The sequence below is a fragment of the Pempheris klunzingeri genome, chromosome 11 (assembly GCF_042242105.1).
Source record: "Pempheris klunzingeri isolate RE-2024b chromosome 11, fPemKlu1.hap1, whole genome shotgun sequence".
Lineage (NCBI taxonomy): Eukaryota > Metazoa > Chordata > Actinopteri > Acropomatiformes > Pempheridae > Pempheris > Pempheris klunzingeri.
This window is the reverse complement of record NC_092022.1, coordinates 10,664,626-10,683,898: the sequence shown is the minus strand read 5'-3', so window position 1 is coordinate 10,683,898 and position 19,273 is coordinate 10,664,626. Positions and strand designations below refer to the sequence as shown.

Below are 19,273 nucleotides of genomic sequence, written 5' to 3'. Positions count from 1 at the left end.
CCTTACGGATTTATTATTTGATGCGCTGATCGATTTGGTGCATTATTTGGGATTGAAATGACACAAATGGCAGGTGAATCACGCGGTGGATGATAAAAATTGCGCTTCGTGTTACAGATTAAGCTCTTTGTTCAGTTAAATCCACGTTACTCACTGCTCCGCCATTCCGGTAGGTGGCAGCACCGCACCGTCCTCATGTTGTGAGAGACATGTTTGCGGAAGTGTATCCACGAGTTTCAAGGTTTCTGAGGCATGTCTGTGTAGGAAACTAGTGTAAGTGAAGGTGGCTTCTGTGTTGTAGACTAGCGGACTGTCTGACCACTAGGACGTGTGTTCATGTCTGCCATTTTGTGTCTGACTGTGTGTGTGTAAACCTCCGCTATTAAAAGGGAGCACTCACAGTCAGGGAGCATGGCCCGACCTCTCCAGCTCCTCTCCAGGCTTGGAGCTCTGTCTGTGAGTCCATCAGCTCCTCTCAAGAGCTGTCGATTTGCAAGCAGAGGTGCCAGCAAGGCGTGGATGGGACAGAGCCACGGGCACAGAGACAGAGCCTCAAACAGAGCGCCAGGATACAGCAGTGAGATGTTTGAGGAAGAGCCTGGACTGGAGGATGTGGAGGACAAGCTGCAGGCCTTGGTTGAGTGAGTGTCAGCCAGAGTAATCACACATTATTCTAGAGTAAAGAATAGATGAATGTGCATGTGTGCTGTTTTTCCTGCTTCTCAGTGAGGGGAGAAAAAGGCAGAGGACTGTGAAATATCACATATTGAGAAGGCAGATGACTCCATCAGGAGCTCCACAGAGGAAACTGACCTGGGATGCTATTGAGCAGATCCGGTGAGGAGCTTTGTTACCTCACCCAAGAAATTACCTCTGTCTTCAAGATAATTGCATGAATTAGGCTCAAAATGAAATGTCACTCAATTTTCAGATATCTGAAGCAAGAGCAGCCAGATGAGTGGACAGTGGAGCGTCTGGCTGAGGGCTTCTCTGTCACCCCTGATGCCATCCTGAGGGTCCTCAGGAGCAAATTTGTCCCCGCTCCTGAAAGAAAAGCCAAACAGGATGCTAAAGTGATGTCTGGAATCAGTCAGCAGGTGTTGCCTTCAGGTGCAAGAACCGAGCAGGACAGGCTAAAGCTGCCTGGAAACGGCACAGCAGCTGTACTCCCGCCGGGAGTCAGAGAAGGCGCAGTGGCACCTGTGGCTGAGCAGGCTTTGATGCTGAGAGGTGAAGGCTCAGGATCCCTGGCAAAGAGTCCTGCCCCTGTTACTGTTGGGCCTAATCAGCTCAGAGCTGGCACCCCAGTGACAGGATCAACAGACGAGGACAGCACCACCAATATAAATCCTACAGAGGTGGACAACGAGGATGAGGAGAGCTGGGATGGACAGGTGTTGACAGATGAAGAACTTGAAGCGTTCATTGAAATGGAAAAGCCTTCCCCTGTGGTGCAAGTTGGGAAAGACTTCTTTGATGTGGAGGGCAAGTTTTTGTATAGAATCTGAGGACTTTGTGTTTTGAACTGTTTGCTAACCATGTATGATGTTTAGATTGCCTTTACATCAATAATAATGTTCTCAGTGACTTTCTGAAAAGATTATTTCTCTACAGGCTAATTAAAACTATTCTGCATTCATTTATTTTGACGTTTGTTCCTCCATGTATTTATTTATTGATCTGTGTTCAAAAATGAATATAGAAATAGGTAAAAACAGGAATAAAACTGAAGATCAATGCATTTTTTGTGACATTGGGCCAAAGGACACAAATTAAACTCTTGTGAAGGTGTCATTGACTGTGACAGAAGCCTTTATGTAAACTACATCAGTCGAGGTATTTTGCAATTGTGGTTTCACCTTAGCTCAGGGCGCCCTCATGGAGGCTCATATTTTAACGTTGTTAGCAGGATGCCCACAGGCCAAGGAGTTTCTGGAAAGTCTTGGAAGAAAGAATAGTCAATTCCAGACAAGAAAATTCAGAGAATTAAAAAAAAAAAAAAAGATAATTTGTTGATTAATTTGTTGAGTCTGAGGTCCCGAATATAGTAAGTAAGTATGCTTGAAATGATTGTTTTTTTTAACTTGTTACATTTATAGGTCATGGAAAAAATCAGGGAATTTTGCTTTTGACTTCAATAAGAATCAGTCGAGCAAAATAGAGGAACATATGAATTTATTGGCAAACCCGAAGAAAATTGCCTCAAATATACAGAAGAGGGAAACAGAGCAGATACAAAGATGTAACCTTGTATATTTACAGAACCATCACAATGACTTATTAATTTATACAGCAGTTTTAAACTGTAAGAAAAATGTGTAATGCAATAAACTGTCATTAAATAAGAGCTGAAATAAGACTGAAGTGTCTCCCAGTGTACAGCCGCTACATGACAAATGTGTATCCAGTCTGGGTTTTTATTTGAGCCAACTCTACTGTCCAAGTAGTTCAGTTTCATGCCAAGACTTGGAAGAGAGACTAACCAGGACACTGTAGGCTGTTTTCTTTATAAAGCTGTGTGGATTTAAATATTATTGAAAGTTAACATGCAGTTCAATGGGAGCTTGTATGAAACAGACAATTCCTTTACTGCTCATCTTAGGCAACAAGTGCAACGTAGGGTTGTCACTGACATACTGGATGAAGCTGGTTCCACATCAGTTGATATAAATAATTATCAGTAAATAGATGCTGGCCACACATGTGGAGGGCCTCACATCATATCTTCACACCAGGCACTTGTATAACCACATCCAACTGCACTCTGAACCTGCTAGTCACAAATAAATAAAACCTGTATGAAAGCAACGTATTTAACACAAGACAGACAATCAATTGTGCAACAAATGATGAAAGGGAGCAAAAAAAAAAAACCCTGTAAGACTTGACAAGATCAACAAGACAGATCTGTTGAGAGGCATGGCCAATCCAGTTTAGCTTCAACATTACAGTAGTATCAGGATGATTAAAAAGAGAAACCAAAAAAAAAAAAACAGCAGTTCAGTGTAAAAGACACCAATGAGAATTTTTCAATAACCCTGTTATTTTAAAAGAATGCTCTGCCTCAGATGCAAATACCAAAAAAGGGAAAAAAAAAAAAAGTCTCACACAGTGTTCCAGCTTATACAACCATGTCTATCAACGTTTCTAATAGGCTACAGTGTTATTATGCTATACAACATTTACATATTTGAATTGTTTTTTTCGCATCACTCCTGTGCTTCTATCGCCAAATTATATCGACATATTCATCTGAATCTGATGTAAAAAATATCTGTAGATATTTGCTATCAAACTATAATTATGTCATTTCTGAACATCTTTGAACCACAGTTTGTCATTTGTTACATAAGTTCAAAAGTTTAGTAGAAAAACTGCTCAAATGATTATAAACACCAGCTGTATATGACTACAGTGATTATTACAGTCTTATCACGTTAATCATTAGGTCACATTTAGGAAAAATGTTGAACTACAAACTCTAAGCATACAAAGGACCTTGTGCTTTAGGCAGTTAGAACCGCAGACATTAATTTTTGAACAAATCCTGTCTTGAAACAGACACACTTTATCACCCTATACATTGACGCATAATTTGTTCCACACAGTGACATCTCCATTCGTCAAATAGAGCAACTGGATATATTTGAGATATTGTGCCAATAGGATTATTTAACGTGCATGAAAAAGATACTGGATCCAAACATGTTATTGCTATCAAATCTAAAGCAAATGGAAAATTTCCACTTGCGTCTTATTACTTCACCCCTGGATCTCAATGTCATGGAGTACCAAAGGTATGCAGGCTTGTTTTCCAAATACAGATTATAACAGGGGACTTAACAAATCAGTGACCAGAGAGGAGGAAGCTAAAAGCTAAAGCTGACATACTCTTGGCCATCCTGAGCACACCTTTCGACCAACAAATACTTCATTAAAAGTAGGGATTAAGACTCAGAAACCTTTTTAAACACCTACCAAATTGATACCACATCAAAAATGGCAAAGAGAAACAGGTTTATGTACAAGTGCATGGAGAAAAAAAAAAAAAAAAAGGACACAGATCTTCAACAGCAGTGAGACGTATTTCCCGGAGCACTCCCAGGCGATGGGAGAGGCAGGACCCGTAATGCAGTGGTGGTGGATTTATACAACTAGCTTTGCTTCAAAACCCATTTCTCTGGCTGTGTCAGCAGTTCAAATTACTGCATCAGTTCTTCGGTCCCGAAAATAAATAACTTGGAGATTCAAACTCAATTAATAGAATCAATAACTGAAGCACAACACTACAAGACCTCCTTCATAGTTCTCAGCTGTGACATTAGTCACAGGCAGCCTCCGTACATTCATTATACTTCATAGATGACAGCAGATTGACAGACTCTTTGTCTGGTAGCTGAGGCCAAAGTTCATACTAGAAGGTGAAAGTAAGAAGTAGCTGTAGACAGAAGAGTGACAGGAACAGCGGCCGGCCACAGGGTGGGCTGGAAACCTGTTGCTCAGTTGCATGACAGGTTGTGCCTGCTATTCAAGCAGGTCCTGTGTAAAGACAAGAAAATAAGATGCCAATGAAGCCAGAACCAACACAGGAGAGCAAACAACAAGTCATTATGGTTATGTTTACACAAGCCTGATACGATTCCTCAAATGACCTGTTTGTAGGTGAATTCAAGTCAATGTCGTAACTTTGTAGCAATAATGTAAAATCATGCTCTGATAGGAAAAAAAAAAAAAAAAGCTACAACGCCTGACTTTAAATGCTTAATGGACCAATTAATGTTATATATAAACTGTGTCGCACTTTAAGAAAATGAATGTAAAAAACAGCAGGTAGCCAAACATCTGGAGTGTAAAGCTGCAAAGCCTGTGCGTCCCCTCCCAGGGGTCATAATTCCAACTGATTATCCAGGACAATGTATTGGCTAATATTAGCTTATCGTAGATACTTTGGGGCCAATCAGAAGCCTCCCTGGTTTGGCTTTTTGGCTGCAATTCTTCAATGAAGACCACTTCTGGCCAGACTTCTCTGGGTCCCACTTGTTCTGCTAGTTCTGAGCTGATGGCACTGCTGGACAGTGCTTTCTAAGGGAAATAAGCATAATGTGTCTCTCATCAAGTTTCCTTAGCCGACCACAGCGTCTACGGTCCTTAACGTTGCCCGTTTCTTTTTGCTTCTTCAAAAGAGCTTGAACAGCACATCTTGAAACCTCAGTCTGCTCTGAAATCTTTCCCCAAGAGAGACCTTGCTGATGCAGTACAACTACCGTGTCTTGTTGCTAAAACAGTTCGGCTGTTCCTCACCCAGTTTTAAGCCTCCTACACAGCTGTTTCTGTTTCAGTTAATGACTGTTTCAACCTACATATAAAAATTGATGATCATTAGCACCCGTTTGGTATAATTGACTAATCATAAACCTGACTATGATCCTACAACATCCCTGACTTTGTGCGAGTGTACTTAGAAGAATTGATGCTGTTCTGAAGGCAAAGGATGGTCACATCAAATATTGATTTGACATAGATTTGTCTTCTGTTCGCTCACTTTGCATATTGTAAATCGATAAAAATTAAACAATTTGATATTTTTGAGAGCTTTCTTTTGCACATTACTGAACATGCATATGTTACTGGTTCCACAAAAATGGCCCTGTCAGTGAAGAAAAACCTGGTACCAATATTTCTATCTTAGCCCGTGTGAGAGGGAAGAAAAGGTGTCCACTTTACCTCATCTGAGTCGTCATGAAACTCGATCTTGCCATTTTGAGTGTGGTTTGTCTCCAACGGCTCGTCCATCCCGTCAACAGCATTGTCCTCAACATGCTGCTGCAGCACAGAGTACCTGTGAACCAAGAACCTGTAGGGCACAATCAAAATACTGTCAGGTCACTTAAAATCATCTGGAAAAGCACTGTCAACACAAAAAACACTAAAAGGATTGTAAAAGACAATTGCTAATTCAATTTCAAGAGACTTTGCTTATGAACTGGACTGCACGTGTGGAAAGATACACTAACCTGCCACCACAGACATATTTCTTGACAAAGACGACCCCTGCTGCGACGCTAAGCAGCATGATGATGATGACGGCTATCACAATGGGTACAGACTTGGAGGAGCGCCTGTCTATCTGTAAAGAATAACAGCAGAGAAAAAAAGTTGGGAAAAAACATAAAACATGAATATATCTATATTCATATCATTTTCCAGAAGTGTTATTAGGCGGAGGTACTGACCAGAAGTTCTGGGCCCAACAGGTCGCTCACACACCTCTTACTGAGGTCGACCTCTTTACGCTCGGGCATCTTTCCTCCCTCACATTTATCTCCAGGTATTTTCCTATAGCTGAGGACCAAAGAGATTTTCACTCAATCAACAGTTAGTGATAGTTAGATGGAAGTTTGCACATGGTGTTGACTGATAAGCAGATTCAGAATAGACAAAACAGATAAATAATGTATTATGGGGTCTAGTTGGCTTTTAATAGCAAATATCCAAATACAAATGTTACATCTTTTAAAAAGGTCCTTAAATACTGTGTACTTGTTTTGGTTCTGACAAATGCTAAGATCACTGACTCTCTTAAATGTAACAGAGTTAAAAACAGTTAATAGTCATTACACTGAGTATTAGTTTATTCATTATCACAATAATCTGCATATACATTAATCTGCATTAATACAACAGCCAGCTCTACTTACTGCACATAATGGTTTAACTGGATTTTGATATCTTTCTTTGTAACTAATTATTTACTTTCTATTGGGTCAGGGTGTGTGCAGTGAGGCAGACATGATCAAGTATTTTCTCTCCCTCACTGAAAACATGAGCTCACTCTCACCCTCATCTGCTTCCTCTGACTAACAGTTATTTCCTGATTCTCACTGACGGCTAACCTCTGTCACTCTCTCTGCCATTAAATGGGGTTAAAGCAAGTCACAAGGCATCAGTGATCAAAAGAGTGGGTCAACACATTCACTGCCACCGCCTACATCTTGTCAAAAAGAGATTACCTGTTAATGGGATCCGGTTACTTTCATACATTTGTTGATGTTAAATAATACGCCAGTTTTAAACCAGCAATAGTGGCACATGGAGCTCTGTTAGACTTTGAGGCTGAAGCTGGAGCCTTACCCACTAGTTAGCAGTTGCTCCTCTTTGCCGTGGAGACAGAACTCCAGCACTTTGCCTTTCAGGTCCGGCTGCTCCACACACACTGAGCTTTTCTCTTCACGATAGTATCCAAAGTCACTGCAAAGAGTCGGAAGATGCCAGAATGGTGAGCAAAGTTAAAAGAAATAATCTACTCTTGCCTCAGTAATTGACTAATTGTTTGGTTCAACAAGGTTTGAGTTTGTTCATACACAGTAGAAAAGAAGTGGACGTAGCTTCCAGGTCTGAAAAGTGAAGCCAATGGACAAGTGCCTTAAACATGCATTCTTTCTAATGACCAGCAGGGGGTGACTCTGGTGGTTGCAAAAATGAAGTCTGAATGAAAGGAAGTCTATATGAGCCTACACCTCACTAGGTTTATTAACTCAGTAAACAGCATGATGTTCATTTAGTAGACTGTGGTTCTATTTGGAGTAAAGTAGGCAATAAAGCAGGGTATGCTTTGTGGCGGGACTACCTTGTGACTAACAAATCAGAAGCAGTCTTTGCGGAACAAACGTTACTTCTGGTTCCAAAAAGCCAAGAAGGCGACACCCGTAAAGTGAAACTCGAGGCTTCAAAACAGCAGTCCAGAAACCAATGGGTGACGTCATGGTGGCCACGTCCACTTCTTATATACCGTCTATGAGTTTGTTTGAAGCCACAACTAATTTCCACTTCAGGATACCTTCTCACTGCTATCTGATACCAGTTTGGCATGTTTAATGTGGGGTCTTAATGTAGTTTAGTTAGTTAGCTAGTTTCAAAGTACTCCATTACTGAGTAAACATTTAGTTTGAGCAACAGAGTCAGATTTTCAAGTTAGATGTGGTAATTTTACTTTCAAGGCAGTAAAGTAAAGCAGTAAAGCGGTTAAGGATGTTAATATCTTTTATACTGCAATATAACAAAAATACTATATTATCAATTTGTACAGCAGTATATTTTATACTGTATAGAACGATAATGTCGGATGGATTTGGGACACAATAAATGTCTTACCACAGGAAGTCATCCAGGGTGCACGGACATGGGGTTGGCTGTGTGTTGACCTGGTAATCTCGTCCGTTCCAGCAAACAGAGTCCTTCCTGAGACGCAGGAACTTCTCTTTGTAGCCCAGCATGCAACCATCATTGGGGTCGCTGATGTCATCAGAGTGGGCCAACCACTGCACATAGTCCTGGTCGTTGCCTACAAACATCAATATTTTGGATTCTGTTTACACATAATCTCAAACAAATCACAAAATATTGGAAAATTATTTTTTGATTTATGTGACTGTGATAAAATCAATGTGTTGTATCAAACAGATTAGCATGTCTCTCACAGTCTCTGGTGAGAAGATCCCTGAAGTCAATCGTGATGGAGATCCAGTACTGGCTGAGCAGAGAGTCTCTGTAGCCCCAGATACTGACATTCATGGAGCGAGCTCCCGGCTCTGATGCCAGCCCAGTAAAGAAGATGGGGTCTTTAGTGAAGGTGTACACACCCCAGCACTGTCCTTCATCAGTAGAAAATCTGTCAGGACATCAGAGAATGTACCAATATTAGCATAACTCTGGGAAAAGTAAAGAGATGGCATATGACAGCTGCATAGCATTTAATATTAGCACTGCTGTGATGGAAAAGAAGCATTGCTTTTATTCAAGGCTGCTTTTAATCAATATTTTATCAAACATTTTGTATTAATGAAAAGAATGACAAGAGGCTTTGGGTCTATTTTCATGGTCTAGTTTCTTTTCTCTGTCAAAAAAAGTAACATAGCAACATATACAATACAAAGGCTTATACCAGACTCACTAGGAATCCCAGACACATGTTTTGTTGGTGGAAAATCTCCAAACATTCCTATTGATCCCCATTTCCGACTTTCATCGGACATTTTCATATGTCACAGTAGAGAAACCACAGTTGTAAATAAAACATTTAAAAAACATTTGTCCATTTAGCTACTTCACTTTCAGGGTCCTGGTATTTTGCATGCTGGCACACTTGAATAGAAAGAAGCCATTATTATTAGTAATGCCTGTCCTTTTCCTATTGTGCCAAATCAAAATACCCAGCATCAGAAAACCCAAACTCCTCGCTTCCCTGTAACTGTAACTCACTTGATCTTGTCGATAGGTTGAGTGGGGCTGTGCTCCACAGCAACCAGCAGCCCTCCAGAGTCCAGAATAGCGTAGTGATGGGGCCCCTCAAGGGCCTTGAGCCAGGTGTACCCCCCATCATCAGACACATACACATCAGGCTTCATCACTGAGATGGCATCACCAACACTCCCTGATTAGAAACACAGAAATGGTCAGATGGCACATTTGCAAGATGTGCACATGGCAAAAAAATGTAGTTTATCCAATTATATAACTAAAAAGTAATACGTAATAGTGGTATGAAAGCTGTGAACTGAAAATTACCATGAGCTAAGATGAGACCCACAGCGTTTGGTTCAGTCAGAGGCAGCATAGGAACGTTCAGCCTCATAGCAGTACTGTAGGCAGCGTGGATATGGAGACTGCACTATAGACACAAATACAAGCAGCATGTGGTATCTTACTGTTTATAGTAACAACACTGTGAAGGTCGAAAAAAATAACATGAAAAATAAATACTGTCAGGATTCATTACAATCTAAGCTTATAACCTACAACCTACAAAAGTACACATTTTCATCACGACAAATTAACTTTCTATCTTTGTTTTTTCTACAGAAAAACACTTTAATCCCTTTACCTTGTCTGGGTCTTTGGCAGTAGCATCACACTTGGTGTTGGCAGGTTTCTGCAGGGGAACCCATTCCCCTCCCTGATCAAAGGACACCACAGACTGCACTGAGTTATCTGGAACAACAAGACAAGATGTACAGGTCAGCTTAAGCAATTTACTGATACTCCTACCCAAAAACAATGTGGTAACACTGAAATCCAGTTACTCCCAAATTACAATTGTCAGACCGATTCTGCCCGGCCAATGATCATATAACCACAAAGTGGTCATGTGCAAGAGGGGAGGTATGAAAAAGAGTAGATCAAAATGATGTTTTCAACAGAAAATATAGTGAGCAGCAGACTTGGAAGATTTAGCTGGCGATGTGAAATATTTCTGGTGAAGTGTCAGCCAGTTGCTGCAGACAGACACCACATCTAACGCTGAACAGCTAATTAAATATTTACCTTACGTTCTCCCTCTGGTATGTAATGTAGACGTCATTCTTGTGCGTGTGTTTTCTGAGGGGAATTTGAGAACATGTGCGTGTTGTTACTCCTTTATCTAAACACAGGCACATGAGTAAAGCTACCTTCTGCCAGGACGCTGGTGATGAAAACTCCTCGCAGGGAGGTGGCGTTAGTGAAGTCTGTATCGCCCCCCGTAGTGGTATAAAGGTGGCGCTCCAATGACTTGGAGTACACAGTACCCCGGTCATCTGATACATAAATGGTACCAAATCCTGTATCTGTGGAAGTAGGAGAAAAAAAACACAAATTGGATCACGTGGTGTAGAGAAAAACATCTGCAAAAGGGTTGTAAGTACATGTAATTTGCATTATGTTCTCCAAACAGGTAAAAATAAGTAAGAAAAGCAAACAGGTGAGGTTTCTGTGTGAACTGACCTCCTGGTTCGTCAACATGCATGAAGACCATATCATCATTTGCTGCCAGGATGGAGTAGAACTGCTCGTGACCAACAGGGGGCAGCTGGGCCATGTTCCAGGTCTCACCCTGGTCCACTGACACGTGAATCATCCTCAGAGTGCCCTGCAGAGCGAGGTGAGAAAGAAAGGGAACGAAAACGAGGGAGCACGTCAGAAAAAAGGAGGAAATAATAAGGAGAGGAAGGGGTTTGGAGAGTGATTATATTATATATATATATATAATATTATATATATTATATAAATGTATAAAACATGGCAAAAGGAAAAGAAACAAAGAAGCACAAAATATCAATCATGAGAGTTTCGTATTTTGAATATCATGATATCCACATCAGCTGGCCATGAAGCACACATTTAACAAACTATTCATACATGCAGATTCTGACCATTTCAATAAATATGGTCAGCTGTTCTTTTCTATGATCATTTCTTATCAGTTTTGACATTAAAGAGAATTTAGCGTCGCACTCCTATAACATTGTCACACTCATGATGGACAACAAAAAGTATCAATACCAAAGCAGCAGAATGAGAAACGAACTTAACTTTACTTTAAACTCATGGTAATGTTCCTGTTAAAAATATCATACTTTCCCAAACGTATTGATGGGTGATGCTTACCCAATGACTTGTTTTAAACCACAGAGATAGCAAGAACCTCTATTTCAAACACATCAATACTACAACAAATATTTTCTGAATATTTGATTTGAAAACGATCCCGAAACGATCTACATGTACAATGTGGCATATCTGACCTCACAACAGCATACTGTATTTCGAATTGCGTAACCTGAAACTTTGTCTAACAAACACAAAGGTCTAAACAATCAATACTGTGCCCCTGGATACCGGATTGTGTTTCTGTATCTGCTGGTGATTTGGACCATCTGTATACTGACCTTGCCTGTCATCACAGAGGCAAAGAGGAAGCGTCCACCCAGGCCAAAGGAGTAGATCTTACTGGCGACAGTCTTGATGGTTTTACCAAAGTCTGTCGTCCTCCTCAGTTCCAGCATTCCCCGATCACCTGACAAAAGAACATCAGACAATTCAGAAATTAAAGCGCAACAAAATAATATCAGTGGTTAATGAGAATGTATATAGCTGCTGTCAAGCTTGTGTCCACATTATATGGTCTGCTAATATTCCAGATGTTTGGACGAGGTACTTCACCGTCTACGTGAATGTCCAACACTTCTAGAAGATTGTTATAAATGGTTTGTCAGAAATGTTTGATACCAAGGTCTCTTAAAATTTCAATGTCAGTATGCTAGGAATATACACTACTCACAAAAAGTTAGGGATATTCGGCTTTCAGGTGAAATTTCAGGATGAACCTAAAATGCATTCTAACCTTTCCAGGTGAACTTAATGTGACCTTCTCTAAACTTTTGAATGCACATGTCCAACTGTTCAGTGTTTCAGTACTTTTTGCACAAGTTGCTGTTCTCTAACAAGAAGCTTAACAGCAACATTCACAACAGGTTTGATCCATGAATCCACCAATACATTTCCTGGTTCAGTTAGAATTGGTATTTAAACAGTCCTCCTCATCCTGCTGTTCACATTCTGACATCATGAGACCAAGACGACACCTAACAATTGATCAGCAGCACCTCAACACTGGAGGCTTCAAACAGGAAGTCCTCAGACGGAAGTTTTCACTGAGCTTAGAGGGTCACAGAGTGTCATCAGGAGGTTGTAACAGTGATACAGAGACTGGAAGAGTCACAGAAAGGAGAGGAGTGGACGTCCTTTGGCCACATCCCAATTTATTGAGACACTGAAAATTTTTTGTTATGGTATACCTACCACTGTTGTTAGCTTTTCTTTCAATAAATTATTTAAAATGAAGGAATTACCATTGCATGCTTCTACTTATATGCCCTACTTTGATGATATAATATCACTGTAGCATTAACTTTTTACATTTTCCATATATTTCACCTGAAAGTCAAATATCCCTAACTTTTTGTGAGTAGTGTATATGGAGGAATTTAATACAAACAACAAAACAGACTAAATTCCTGGACTTTTTCATCTGGCCTGTATCATATTATCTTGGTAACATTTGTCACTTCAATCATTTTATTAATAATCCAGTCCAAATCTACTTAATCAATGGAAAACAGAGGTCTCAATAACATGTTGATGCTTTTCTTTTAGACTGTTTTGAGAAAGTTTAGAAGACATCATATTCATTGTACTGCTCCTCAGTAATTTACATGTGCATACATATGATTTGCACATGCTAATGTTTCATTTCAGGATTTTTCTTAAAGAAGGGATCACTTACTGCAGGATCCATTGAGGCTGGCTGTAAAGAAGATGGTATTTTTCCTTCCCCTAAAATCAAAGTGGAAAGTACCAAGAAGTTAAGATAAGCAGACAAACACACTTGAGTCCACAGAGTCAAGGATATGTAAGCAAAATAGATGCAGACTGCTTAGTCGATAAGGCTGTGACAGTTCTCGGTGTGCTCTCATCTAGAGGAAGAAATCAGGTCTCATAAAGAATTATTTATGCAGACTGCATCAGTTCCCATAATAGGTTTTGCTTCATTGTGAAAGTAAGAATCACATGACATGGCTATTCAAATACAGTCATAATCAAACCATGCCCTTCCTAAATATGTACTTTCTTTTGAGTGTTGTTTTTTTTAACTTCACAAAGCTCCTGTCCCAGTTGAAAATGACCTGTTTTCCTGTAACATGTTCAGATCAGCATCTTTGGGATAGTAATGAAAGGTTATGTTTCAGGAAGCTTGTTTTGTACTCTTAGGGACAGCGACCTTGAAAACACAGCCTTAAAAGTGAAACGAAAGACATATTTAGATCTGCTAAGGTGACTAAGTGATACATACCAGGAAGTACCTCTAAAAACAAAACAACAAAACAACAACAAAAGTACTGCCAGGGCTCGGCCACAACTGAGCTAGTTGAACAGTCACTGACTGCCATGCAGTTTTACTGACTGTTTTGCAAAGGTGTGGCGACAGGGAGGAAAACTATGACCATGCTCGTATCAGATTACAACAAACACTACATCTATCAGCAAGGGAGAGTAAGTTAACAAAATGTTGAAGAAGTCAAAAAATGGTGAAACATTCTTCGTTTTGTTCATCAATTAAGCTCAGTAACAAGAGGCCTTCAATAACCTGGAATAATTAGCTTGTTGGAGGAACTAAAACTAAAGAAAAGGACAACTGACCAACAGATAGGCTATCCATATCACTTCTTGAAATCTTTCTTACATACCAGGCCAATAACAATGGAGTTTCTCCACTCCTCCTTGGTCTCACTGAATAGACATATTTCACTTGGGAGTCTTGAGTAACACCATGTTTGTTCACTGAGCACCTGCCAAAGATGCTAATATGATCAGTTTCTCTCTCCTCTTACCATTTCACCAGACACACTGTGTCGTGGAGCTTTTTCCAGTTGCTTCCAAAATCATCAGACACCCACAGTTCATTCTGAGAACAGAAAAAAGGACTCAGTGAATGTTGAACTCATAGTTCAACTGCAATAACACCACTGTTAACATAGGTCACACTATCTTGGTATGCTGGAGCTGCCTATAAACACCATAGCCATGTTAATGAATGTACTCTGTGCAAACACATACAAAATGATTTAGCAACAGGTGTCACAGAAAGCGATGATGACCTTTGCTTTTACAACATGCCATGAAAAGGGTCATTAACCCTTTTATGCCAATTCAAAATATCTATTAATCTACAATATCCACATTCAGAAGTGGAGCTATCAAGCTTATAAATACTAGCAAACTAACATCCAAACTAATAGCTTTCTAAACTAAATATAGCTCTTTCACATTCACTGCCTACTTTGTTGCTGAGGACCAGCAGCACATTGGAATTTTCAGGGTTGTATGTGATCTGCATCAGAGGGATGAAGGGCAGGTCCTGGTGGGTGAAACTCTTTCCAAAGTCATCAGAGACAAAGATCCGTGACCCTTGACCTCCAGACACTTCTCCAGTCAGGATCACCTGCAAGGCAGCACTCAAAATTCAGACTGCTGAAACCATAGGGGATGATAAGATGTTACAGGTTCTTTAAAGCTGACTCAGGGCGTCTCGTTGACGACATGGCTTACCTTCCCAGAGTTCTCTGGGCCGATAGCAATGCCAAATTCTGATCTGATGAAGGTGTCGTTGATGAGGTTGGTCACATCCTGGAATGACTTCCCATAGTTCTCACTGGCAGACAAAAGTTTGCAGATAAATTGAATGAAAATAGAATACAAACTATATATTCTATCTACCAGGTGAGATCATAGGACTCACCTTCGGTAGAGTTTGGACTGTCCGAGCCTTATCATGAAGAAGGGCACCTGAAAAGTCGTCAAAGCCAGGATGACCTGCCAAAAAAGCAGGTTCAGCTTGAGGAAAGTGGAGCATGGATCATTTATTAATGTGCATGAGACTCTGATGTGAGGGAGCTCGTTATGTAACCTACGAGGCTCTTTGCAGGCAGGCTATCCTGTCACTTTCGTACAGTTCACTGAATAATCCAACCAAGTTTGTCCTACTCATGTCACAGAGGGACAACACTGTATGAGAGACATTTTAGGTGCAAATGGAGAAGAGTGTAACACTCACCCCTGTGCCATCTCCAACCCAGGCCAGCGACACTGACCCACTCAGGTCATTGAAGGTATACTGAAGAAAATAGCAAAAACATGTTGATTTATGTGAAATGCATTAAAAATAAACATTAAAATCACAACACCAGTGATGAGCATGACTAAATGAATTATATTAAATAATGAGGGGAACAGTCTGAAAGGGAAGAACTGACCAGACCACTATAACCTGCAGTCAAACACTATTTGTGACTATTTTTTTGACTGACACCATGTTTCCCCTCACCACATGTTGAAGAATAGATGACAAAGTGTAAAAAGTGAAGCGCCACTTCACCAGACAAGCATTTTAGAAAGTACGAGGCTCCAAGCCAACTGCTCTCAGCACAGACCTCTGAATAAAACAACTGAATGCCACATTAAAACCAAAGTTAAGGATCTTCCTTTCATTCTAGAAACAACTTCCTGCAAATCAAGTCAATTTAGCAGTGTGGCTCTAACAAAAGTGTTCTGCTTTCAATGTCAGAGAGAGTACAGCTGCTTGTTAGAAAGGTCTTGATTCAATGGCCCATTATCTTTCAACTATGTGAACATTCACAAACTGTTTAGGGTAGGTCTCTTTCAGCAGCTCATGCTGTAAGCAGCTCCAGCACCAGTGGGATCTGCAGCAGGAACCTCGAGGGGAATGACGAGGCTGAGCCTCTAGGAATGCTGTCGACTTTAGATCACAGGGAAGCAAAGTTGATCACATAGCAAAGAGGAGCTAGGCAAATGAGCAGCACAGGGCCCTGCTGAGGTCAGCCTCCTGTTTATTTTGCAGGGTGCTGCATATTTGCGTAGATACTTTATAAGCTGCATGCATTTGGGTGCTTTCTCTTCCTGTATTAAAACTGTGAAATCTATCACACAGCTGCTGAGACCAAATATAGCCTACTTTCCTATCCAGGTTTTAAGTGAAAGCAAAAGCAGAGTAGCCTACTGTAGCTTCTCTGTAACCAAACAGGCTCCCTGTCTGCTAACTGCTTTCACTACCACACAAAACCAGCGATTAATTACAAAATAACCACCACACAGCCAGTCACATGGACTCCCCAGGGCCAATTTCCCTGTCAACCTTCAGACAGATTCATTCTCAGTGAGGCAGAGAAAAGTGGGATCCTAAAACATAGAATACGGCTGCAACCTGGAGGAGAATAAGATATAGGTCACAGCCATTAGTGAAGCTGGAGAGGTAAACCAGTCTGGTAGTGCCTCAGTGGAGTCTGCGTAGGTCTTAAAGCATGAGGAAAATAGGCGTTGTTGCCATTTCACTCCACTGTACTTCACTGCACCAAATGTAACAGACAAAAAAAAAAAAAAAAAAATCAGGTCAGTCCAAAATAAAGGCAAGAAAGAACCTTTAATGGCTATGAGTTTGTCCAGGGGTGTAGACAGAAGACTCTGCAATTTATTTTGGTGATGATATATGATATATAATCCATTAATTGCATGTTTTTGTTTTACAAGATGACAAATAAACCTTCAGTGCAATATCCACCATCTAATCGTGCTTCCTGGCTAAGAGCTGAATGGAAAACAGCCCATCAGACGCTGGGTTAGGTTCCTGTCTACACTGGATAGCTGATTAGGCCTATTCGTGCACCTGGTTAGCACCTGCGCATCGTCTTCTCTCGGCTCGTTTAATTGTCAGACGTGAGAGGAGTAACAGGACCTCAGTTTGGTAACTTACACGGTGGGTGTTGTCTGCTAACTTGGTGTCAAGTCCTTGCAGAGCTTTGCAGGAGTCGCCCTGCTCGGCGCTTCTCCGGTTTATCTTGTGGTTGGCTGATGCAGACAGCCATGCAGGCAGGGACCTCTTTACGATTTTCGCAGCTTTCTCTCCAATGTTTGAATGCTTCACAAAAACCGACTGTCCGGAGGGTTTGGATCCCTGCTGAAAATCCAGACCGGCTGTCAAAGGGGAGACTGATAGCAGCAGGATACAGGGCAGCAAAAGTCCCATCCTCGTTGCTGGTGTCACTAAACAAAAGAAAATAAGACGACAACAAAAAACCAACCCAAAAACGAGTCTTTGTTTATGCTGGTCTTGCCTAGAAATTGAAGGTCGCTACAGCTCTGCCGCCGATGACATCAACAAAACAGTAGTCCTGACAGCGACTATTTCGGGCTTAGAAAACACGGAGCGCCCTAAAAGCTCCGATTATTTCCCCACGCAGCAGCGAAATAATTATAACAGCAGGAAAAAAACAGCAAAATTTCCAAATTTAGCGGAGGATTTAACGCCAATTATTCGCGTTGGAACTCCTTAGCCAACATGATACACTGGAAATTGTGTCTGCTGGTCGTAATGCTCTCTGCAGGAAGGAGGCGCGTGTGATTGGCTGGTCCTCCGCTCTGGTCCACCTATCCGCTATTCTGATTGGCCGGTTGAGAAAGAGGCGGGGCCAAACGGACGAGCAGCATAATTAGATGTCAAAGCCAGCGAAGATAGGTTGAGCAATACTATCATGTAACTCCATCCAGCCAGAACTTGATTCAGAGATGGAAAAACTGCATTTTTAGGCTGTATTTTTAGGGCTGGGGGACTTAAAATAAACACAGGTGATGTTTAAGGTTAACAGTAATATTACACACACAATAATGACAGTGGAATCGCACGTTTATGTTCCTTTATAATTAAGTGGTTTATCAGGATCTGTCATTCAAAATGTAATAGACCTGATAGGTTGATTAAAATAAAATAAAACGTAGATAGAAAGAAATACTTTATTGATCCCTGGGGGGAAATTCTGGTGTTACAATAGTGAAGAAGTAAAAGTGACCACCACCATGAATACAAACAAATAAATAAGCAAAATGAAAATGTACAAAATGTTGCAGGTAAAAAAATAAATACAAAGTGTAATATACACTATAAACAGTACAAAATGTACAAAATATGAGCTGAATTCAGATTATATGTTTCCACTAGTCTTTGATGACTATGATATTATCTCTGATTCATAACTGTGAGTTCACATAAAATTATATTCATATATATATATATATATATATATGTGTGTGTGTCATGTATTAAATGTCATAGTTTACGTCAGGGATTAAACATCTGGATCTTGTGTGATGTTGGGTGGCTCAAACAAGAGATTAACTCTTACTGAATCTGAGTAATCTGTCCACTGGTGGTACAGTGTTGCCATAAATGAATTGAAATCCCGTGCACACAGAGAATATCTCAAATGCTCAATTTATGCAAATATACATTAACACTGGAGAGAAAAACAAAACAATTTTTCTATTGGCAAATATTTTTAAAGAAATCCCTTATTACGTAGACCGGAGTTCATTAAATACATTAATATCCGAGGGGACTGTTGCCATCATAGTCAAGAAAAATGGGGCCAAGTAGGAAAACTATCATGATTTTAACTTCTGTAAATTAGAGCGGATGTGTCTGTGTAATCTGCTGCATACCTAAATCATATTTATTCATTTTGTTGGTTGCAATGAGTCATACTGTGGCCTTGATTAAATTAGTGCATGTGATGGGACAGCGGGTCATAGCAAACCCATGACTACTGGTCATGTGTTGCAGGGAAAAAAATCCCTGTACCCATATCTGCCACGGACCTGATTAAACTTCAAACTACAAACCACAAACCACAAACTGTAATATCAAGATATGACAATATGCAGCTGTAGGTTTTGCTTGTAGTGTCCAGAGTCATCTCCTGTGTACACTTTCAGTTGAGCAGAATCGGACATTTTTGCCTTATCATAGTGTACCAGAGCAATAACTGAAACTCTGCTGGTAGAGCACGGGAGGAACAGATCAGATAGTTATGCAGAGAATTTGGTTATTCTC

At 40.5% G+C, this 19,273-nt stretch overlaps 2 protein-coding genes across 2 annotated transcripts; one reads left to right on the top strand and one right to left on the bottom strand.

Annotated features, from left to right (window-relative positions):
* The first annotated feature begins 231 nt into the window (after positions 1-231).
* Positions 232-2,315, top strand: ngrn (neugrin, neurite outgrowth associated). The gene is made up of 3 exons (XM_070839194.1): positions 232-641; positions 727-837; positions 932-2,315. Exons 1-3 carry the CDS (start codon positions 412-414, stop codon positions 1,506-1,508), a joined length of 918 nt encoding a protein of 305 aa, XP_070695295.1. The 5' UTR covers positions 232-411; the 3' UTR covers positions 1,509-2,315.
* A 1,348-nt stretch (positions 2,316-3,663) lies between these two features.
* sort1b (sortilin 1b) lies at positions 3,664-17,738 on the bottom strand. The gene is made up of 20 exons (XM_070839193.1): positions 17,141-17,738; positions 15,428-15,487; positions 15,113-15,186; positions 14,923-15,025; positions 14,654-14,815; positions 14,205-14,278; positions 13,100-13,149; positions 11,703-11,830; positions 10,759-10,903; positions 10,446-10,601; positions 9,881-9,987; positions 9,565-9,667; positions 9,259-9,430; positions 8,478-8,668; positions 8,152-8,341; positions 7,132-7,248; positions 6,234-6,342; positions 6,015-6,127; positions 5,725-5,854; positions 3,664-4,539 (listed from the first exon to the last, which is right to left on the bottom strand). The coding sequence occupies exons 1-20, from the start codon at positions 17,411-17,413 to the stop codon at positions 4,525-4,527; spliced, it is 2,472 nt and encodes an 823-aa protein (XP_070695294.1). The 5' UTR covers positions 17,414-17,738; the 3' UTR covers positions 3,664-4,524.
* Between the last annotated feature and the right edge of the window lie 1,535 nt (positions 17,739-19,273).

Excerpts from the sequence above, each read along its gene's own strand:
- ngrn (XM_070839194.1), top strand. The coding sequence starts at position 412 with ATGGCCCGACCTCTCCAGCTCCTCTCCAGGCTTGGAGCTCTGTCTGTG. Across the intron at positions 642-726 it reads AAGCTGCAGGCCTTGGTTGA|TGAGGGGAGAAAAAGGCAGA; the intron begins GTGAGTGTCAGC and ends CCTGCTTCTCAG. Across the intron at positions 838-931 it reads GATGCTATTGAGCAGATCCG|ATATCTGAAGCAAGAGCAGC; the intron begins GTGAGGAGCTTT and ends CTCAATTTTCAG.
- sort1b (XM_070839193.1), bottom strand. The coding sequence starts at position 17,413 with ATGGGACTTTTGCTGCCCTGTATCCTGCTGCTATCAGTCTCCCCTTTG. Across the intron at positions 14,279-14,653 it reads TGCTGGTCCTCAGCAACAAA|AATGAACTGTGGGTGTCTGA; the intron begins GTAGGCAGTGAA and ends TTCTGTTCTCAG. Across the intron at positions 6,128-6,233 it reads TGTTGGGCCCAGAACTTCTG|ATAGACAGGCGCTCCTCCAA; the intron begins GTCAGTACCTCC and ends TATTCTTTACAG.